General features: G+C 44.6%; 1 protein-coding gene across 2 annotated transcripts in view; it reads right to left on the reverse strand.

Moving 5' to 3' along the window:
- Kars1 (lysyl-tRNA synthetase 1) overlaps nucleotides 1-7,532 on the reverse strand; it is an 18,274-nt gene continuing 10,742 nt past the window's right edge. For both annotated transcript variants that reach the window (XM_055621483.1, XM_055621482.1), the window contains 8 exons: nucleotides 5,986-6,105; nucleotides 4,784-4,946; nucleotides 4,510-4,683; nucleotides 4,326-4,411; nucleotides 3,823-3,908; nucleotides 2,981-3,107; nucleotides 1,335-1,478; nucleotides 1-251 (listed from right to left, as the gene is read on the reverse strand). In XM_055621483.1, coding sequence (XP_055477458.1) covers nucleotides 159-251; nucleotides 1,335-1,478; nucleotides 2,981-3,107; nucleotides 3,823-3,908; nucleotides 4,326-4,411; nucleotides 4,510-4,683; nucleotides 4,784-4,946; nucleotides 5,986-6,105 — 993 coding nt within the window. In that variant the 3' untranslated portion in view covers nucleotides 1-158. The remainder of the gene's footprint in view (nucleotides 252-1,334; nucleotides 1,479-2,980; nucleotides 3,108-3,822; nucleotides 3,909-4,325; nucleotides 4,412-4,509; nucleotides 4,684-4,783; nucleotides 4,947-5,985; nucleotides 6,106-7,532) is intronic.

The following is a 7,532-nucleotide window of genomic DNA, read 5'->3' on the forward strand; positions in this document are numbered from 1 at the left end:
TAAAGAGAGAAATGGTTTATTTGGTAACAAGGAATACAAAGATGCTCTTTAATTCTCTCTTGTGGTGGCCGGCCTGCAGTGGCCAGATGGACAGCACTACACTGAAGCCCTCAGACCAGAACTGCTGAAATTCGAAGAGCCAGAGTTTTATGTATCTTTTAGGCAGAGGGGCCAGCTGCTGTGCTTTCTGGTGTTTCAGTTGAAGTTTCCTTCTTGTCTTCAGGCTTCATGGCAGGAAACAGAAGTACTTCCTGTAGAAGAGCAAAGTATATTTTTGAAGTTAAGAAGCACCATGAGCAGGGCATATTGGCACTTGCCTTTAATCACAGCATTCAGGAGACAGGAGCAGGTGAATTCAAGGCCAGCCTGGTCTACATAGCGAGTTCGAGAACAACCAAAACACAGTGAGACCCTATCTTAAAAAAAAAAAAAAAAAAAGCAGTACAAATATTTTTACAGCTATCCTACTTACTGCTTTTGCCTCTATTGTTACTAACCAAATCCAGAAGTCAAGTGCACAGAACCTCCTAGGGTCCATGTCAAAACGAATCAACACAGGTTCTAATAGAGTTGAGTTTCAGGGGCTAGAGAGATGGTATACCAGTCAAGAGCACTTGCCATGGTCACTTAGAGACATGAGTAACTTGCTCAACCGGATCTGACAATCTCTTCTGGCCTCTGCAGGCACAAGGGATGTTTGTGTAAAACAGCCACATGTATAATTTTTAAAAAATTATTATTTTGTTTTAAAAGTGAACTTCTGCTGGGCAGTGGTGGCACACACCTTTAATTCCAGCATCAGGAGGCAGAGGCAGAGGGATCTCTGTGAGTTTGAGGCCAGCCTGGTCTATAGAATGAGTTCTAGGACAGCCAGGACTACACAGAGAAACCCTGTCTTGAAAAACAAAAACAAAAAAGCAAAACAAAACAAAAGTGAACTTCCTCGTAGGCACACATCAATACAATCCCAGTGCTTGTCGAGGTGGAGGCAGGAACCTCAGGAGTTCAAGGCCAATGTAAACTACAGGGTTCAGGCTGCATGAGAGCCTCTCTCAGAAACAGTAACAAAGCAACAAATGGATATCCTTCTCTATGTAATAAAAATAATAAAAACAGTTTTTACACCTTACAGAACTGACTGATATCAGGCAATACATGTAAGAGAGAGCTTAGCATTTCTCTGGGTATTAAAGTAAAGCAAATTGTCTCAAGTACAAACAACTAACCCCTGTAAGGTTAGCTAGCCCTCAGTCTTCTTCTGTACAGTGATATGGAACTCCTTCAGCCTGTTCTATGTGTTCCAGGGAAGCATGAACTGGGAGGTCTGTGCATACCTTAATATTGTTGGAATCTGTGAGAAACATGGTGAGTCGGTCGATCCCCATGCCCCAGCCCGCTGTCGGGGGCAGCCCATACTCCAGGGCAGTACAGAAGTTCTCATCTATGAACATGGCTTCATCATCGCCAGCAGCCTTCGCCTAGAATACATAGTCAAATGTAATGTTCTTCTAAGTCAGTGGTCCTCAACCTCCCTAATGCTGGGATCTTTTAATACAGTTCCTCAGGTTGTGGTGGTCCCACATGTAAGATTATCTCATTGATACTTCATCAGTAATTTCACTACTATTATGAATCATAATGTAAATATCTGATGACACCCCCGAAGTGGTCAAAACCCATAGGTTGAGAAGCACTGCTCTAGGTCATCTCAGTATCCACATGAACACATTAAAACGTTCAAAAGGGGTACCAAAAATGCTCCTGACCCACTGGAATTTGATTTCCCCGTTATTCTAAGATTTAGCCATTTCTTTCAGAGACCTGGAGGTTAGGACTGATGAAACCTACCTCAGAGATGATTGCATGCACTCGTAGTTCCAATACTTGGAAAGCTAAAGCACAAGGACTGCCAAGAGTAAAAGGCTAGCCTGGTCTCCATAACTAGTTTCAGGCCAGCCAGGGCTAAACAGTGAGATCTTGAGTCAACAGAAGCAGGTAGTCCTCATTGTTTTATACAAATAACAGAGTAATTCTTAAAAAGACAAAATCTGTCTCAGAACGTAGGCAAATTTCTCTGAAAAATGTTCCTCTGCTTGGGATTTGGGACTGTAAATAGACTAGTTCTCAGCTACTGTAGGTAGGCTGATACTAAAGACTCTTTCTCATTTCCTGAAAGCACCCATCAGTGTAGAGGCTGTAGCGACAGCCTTTGGGGGAGGGTACTGCCTTCCTTACAACTTCATATGCTGCTCATCCTCAAACTACCTCAACAAAGGTACAATTAGAACCTGTGTGGTGGTGCATTTGGGAGGCAGAGGCAGGGGCATCTCTCTGAGTTTCAAAACCAGCCAGGACTATCCAGAGAGATTCTGTTTCAAAAAACAAAGGAAAACAAGCTCCTGCCCCAGTAGAGGCGTACAGTTTAAGAAAAAGTCTATCTTTTTAAATGTATTTGCAAAAGGAGTGTTGTTCTCCATACAGGGGTCTTAAACTCATTTTACATTCAGCATAATGAAAGCCAGTCTCACTTCAGTATGTAATGTAGCCCCGTAAACCCAGCCCTTAGGGACAAGAGGACAGAACTGCAGAGACTGCCTCAAAGACAAAAAGAGGAGCTCCACTTTAAATGTGACTTCCTCCTAAGCCTCTTTATGGGGCTAGCTCGGTGGTTAGGAGATGCTCTTCCAAAAAACCCAAGTTCGATTCCCAGCATCCAAATGGTGGCTCACAACCATCTATAACTGCAGTTACTGGGGAGCAAGGCCCTTTTCTGCCCTCCTTGAGCACCGTGTGCAGGTGGTACACTAATACAAGTGCAGGCAAGAAGACCCATATACATAAAACAAAATTAGCAAGGGTAAAAAGCCTCCTTGGCTTTCGTTAGGTCACCAACAAAGTGTATACCAACATAGGCTAAGGAGGGCACATCCTGCTGAGCTCAGTGGTGGAACAGATGTCATTATTCATTCTCCTTCCTTACCTTGGCCTGTTCTTCAAACAGCTGTCGCTGCCGCATGGGATCATTCAGCTCGGTATAGGCATTGCATATTTCCTTCTTCATGACAAACAGCTCAAAGCGCTCAGTTAGACCCTCTTTGGAGCGATGCCTGGGAACGTGAGACCACAGAGGATGAATTCAGGGCTCTCCTGATAAAAATATACAACGGATTGATGCTCGGCACCAATCACTGCATCAGCGTGAAGGTGAGAGAGACTAGAAGACTTGATGATATTCCTAACAAGCAGTGGGATAGCCCAAGTCCATGCCCTGAGTTCCTCTCTGGGCTGCCCACTTGCTTTGGCCAAGGAGGTATCAGCAAAGGTCTGGTAGATATTCGTTAGCTGAGGTGTGTTCTTTAGGGATGCCTGCTTTGGGAACCCAACCACCATGCCGACAAAAGCCAGATTACTGCCAGAGAGATCAGGTGAAGAGGCCCCGACAGAATTCTAACCATATTAATACATGGTGCAGAAAGACCACCAAGTCAACACAGGACATCAAAACAAACTGTCCCTTAAACCATTAACTTTTTTTGGAGATAGAGTTTCTCTGTGCAGCCTTGGCTGTCCTGGACTCACTTTGTAGGCCAGGCTGACCTTGAACTCAGAGAGATCTGCCTGCCTCTGCCTCCCAGGATGCTGGGATTACAGACTTGCGCCACGGCACCCTGCTTGTTTTTGTTTTTTAAAAGCAGTACTAAAGACTGAACCTACAGTAGGGCCTAGATTTGTGTTAGGTAAATGTTCTACTACAGAGGTACAGCCACAGCAGCCACGGGTCCTATTCTAGCGGTTTTTATGCAGTAACAAATTGTGTCTTACCATTTGGCCAAAGGGCTCATAATCTGTGGGTGATCACAGATGAATGTAGGACTGATGCATGTCACTTCAAGGAATTCGCCAACAAGCTTAATGAAAAAAACAAAGCAGAATAGACACGGCTTCTGAGTCTCATGGACAGTCTTCCCCAACAGGAGGCTTTAACTCCCGGACGGATAGGTTCATCTTGGAGCTTTGTGCAGAGAGCACTAACTAATAGAGTATACAAGAACTAGCTGGCCCAGAGTGTGACATTACAGTCCAAAGCTTCTTTTTGCTTCTATTTCATGGGGCTGGGATTGGACTACCCCCGTTCCCTGGCACTGACTTGCTGAGTGAGTACTTTACTATGAGCTACCCTTCCCAACCCCAGTTCGAAGTTTGAATTTTCCTGTTCCTCTGTAAGGTTTTCATGTGAAGCTGCAGGAAGGAATTCTCCCAGTGGGATCCATGTCCATGACCACGGTGCTGGTTAGTCCTGGATGAGTGCAAGCGTGGTGTCTCACCTTATCAAGGAGCCTGGCTGTGGTCCGAGGTGGAGGGCATTCAACAGCTTTTGCAACACAAATATCATCAAGAATTTTCCGAGTTTCTGTGACAGAAATGTACAAGTTAGGACAACATAACTGTCATCAAGGAAAAATGTCTATAAATACAAGCTCAGGAAGGAAGCGAAGTGTAGCAGGTTACCTTCAGTTTCAAAGAGGCTGGTTTCTGGAAGCTTCACGCCTAGGGCTTTCTCAAGCTCTTCTACCATGCTGATTCTTCGGAAAGGTGGGGTGAAGTCAATCTCATAGGCTTGGCCTTCCGGCCCGTCTGGGTGGTAGGTGACCTTGTAACTGCCTGTAATGCTTTTCACCATCCCTGGGGGGAAAAGCAGCCAGCTCAGGGATGGAAACGAGAAACTGTCTTCTGAGAGCAGCATAGCAGCCTCGCAGCGTGAGCTGAAGGCAGCAGGACTCACCTGACAGCATCTTCTCTGTGATCTCCATGAGGTCGTGATAGTCTGCGTAGGCCATGTAGAACTCACACGTGGTGAACTCAGGATTGTGAGTCAAATCAATTCCCTCATTCCGGAACTGCCGCCCAATTTCATAAACCCGGTCAATGCCACCAACCACCAGCATCTACAAAAAGCCACTGTCATGTGTTAGCAGCCCTGATAAGCTAAATGGTTTTTATAGCTTTCATATGCTCTCCACTCAAAATGTCTAGAACTCTGCTGACTTTTGACACCTTAGCACACATCATTTTGCTTCTTGTTTTTATTTGGCTGTGCAGGTCTCTGGAGTTTCTTCTCGTGTCTTTGCTATTTCTTATATGCTGGGTCTGAGTTTTTCTAAAACCTCTTCTGGGGTTAGGCTACAGGCAAATGACCCAGCTCCACCCTGCCAGACACATTAGTGACCTGTCAGCAGAGAAGCTACTAAAGGAAGGTGTAGGTATCACATAGAAATCACTACGGTAAAGAGAGCCAGAGGGAGCCATCTTTAACAGGCTGCAGAAATCCTGGTGCAGCGACTTGTACCCATCAGGAGACAGTGTTCTTTGTGACACCAGCCCAGTGATATGATTCAAGGTTACTCCCAGTTGTGGTTTCCAGGCACGACATTCTGGCCTTCAAGGTCATTGTGACTCCCTTCCACAGCTGAATAAATTTGGGTCTTGCTTTAACTATGTCTGCAACTAAGAATCTTGACTGAAAGTCTTTGGTATTTATATGGCTAATTTGAAGAGATTTATTTTTTAATTTCTAGAAAGAAGTTAAGATCAATGAAAATTCTGTTACGAAAGACTTAACTCAGAAGGACTAGGATGCAGTTTAGTGGTAATTTCTTTTTAGACAGGGTCTCATTGTATAATCTTGGCTGGCCTAGAACTCTCTGCATAGACCAAGTGTTTGCCATTATTCCTGGGGGAGAGGCGGAGGAGGAGGAGCTTTTAGGGCAACTGAAACAAATGTGTGGACACCTGTATAATACATTGCCTTCAATCCTCAGCTGCTTACAAGGAAATTCTGTAAGAATCACAACTAACAAACCTGAAGAGTTAGAACACTCTCCTGGCTGCTCTATCTTTATTGTTCCTTAATTCTGACCAGTCTAGCCAGCAATTGTTCCAGGCTCCAGCTACTTGAAGGAAATAGGGTGTGTGATTATTGATTACCTTATGGTAGAGCTCTGGAGCAATTCTCATATATAGGTTCATGTCCAGCTCATTGTGGTAGGTGATGAAAGGCTTGGCGACAGCTCCCCCTGGAATGACGTTCATCATGGGAGTTTCGATCTAAAACAGACAGAAACAGTTCGCAGATAGCTAGAGGCCTCGGGACAGCTCATTCCTTATGTGTAACATGGTCTAGGCCTGTCATATAACAAAGGAAAACTGTAATGTAAGTGCTTGATGAAGAACAGACTGCCTGACTTCCTAGAACTGCGTGTCCATGTCTATTAATAACACAGCACCATAAACTCTGACAAGCTGTAAATGGAACTCTGAATGGATGCTGCAACTTCTATGTCTAACCTACTGTCCATGGTTTGAATGAGAATGGCCCCATAGGCTGATATATTTAAATGCTTGTCTCCGGTTGGTGGGACTGCTTGGGAAGGGGATGTGGCCCTGCTGGAGTAGGTGTGGCCTTTTTGGAAGAGGTGTGTCACTGGGGTTAAGTTTTGAGGTTTAAAAAGACCATGCCAGGCCCAGTGTCTGTCTGTCTGTCTCAATCTCTCTGCCTGCAACGTGTGGATCAGAATATAAGCTTTCAATCCCAGGCCTGCCTGCCTGCTGCCATACTTCCTGCCATGATGATAGCGGCACAACCTTCTGAAACTATAAGCAGTCCACTAATCACTACTTTCTTTTATAAGAGTTGCCTTGGGAGCTGGAGACATGGCTCAGAGGTTAAGAGCACTGGTTCTTCTTCCAAAGGTCCTGAGTTCAATTCCCAGCAACCATATGGTGGCTCCTAACCATCTATCATGAGATTTGGTGCCCTCTTCCAGCATGCAGACCCACATACAGACAGAATTCTGTATAAATAATAAAATAAATCTTAAAAAAAAAAAAGTTGCCTTTGTCATAGTGTCTCTTCACAGCAATAGGACAGTAAGAGATATTTACAGTATTTACTATTTATATCCTTTAACTTATTCCATTTTTAGAAATTCAAATTACAAGCCAGGTGTTGCTGGTACTTGCCCAGTACTCAGGGGGCAGAGGCCATTAGATATCTTTGAGTTCATGGCAAGCCTGATCTACATAGTGAGTTCCAGGACACCCAGGGATATACAGAAAGACCCTGCCTCACACACATACACACAAAATCTAAAGTAAAAAATATTAGTCCACACGTATGCTGTTTACTGAAACATTACAAAAGAGAACCAGAAACAACCCGCAGTATCAATACAGGAAACAGATATGCTCTTAAGCAGCAGAGGGCTGGAGAGATGTTCAGCTGTCAAGGAAGCTCACAACCATCTGAAAATGCAGCCCCATGGGGACCCGAGTCCTCTGGCTTCCAAAGGCACTGGCATTCACATGCACACAGCCACACATACATGCAATTAAAAAAACATGCCAAGAGTTATAGAGGACACCGGGCATCTTCCTCAGTCCTTTGCACATGCAAATAGGATGCATGTGCCTGCACGCCCATACATAACACACACACACACACACACACACACACACACACACACACACACACA

Source organism: Psammomys obesus, unplaced genomic scaffold, assembly GCF_907164565.1.
Source record: "Psammomys obesus unplaced genomic scaffold, mPsaObe1.curated_primary_1811, whole genome shotgun sequence".
Taxonomy (NCBI): Eukaryota; Metazoa; Chordata; class Mammalia; order Rodentia; family Muridae; genus Psammomys; species Psammomys obesus.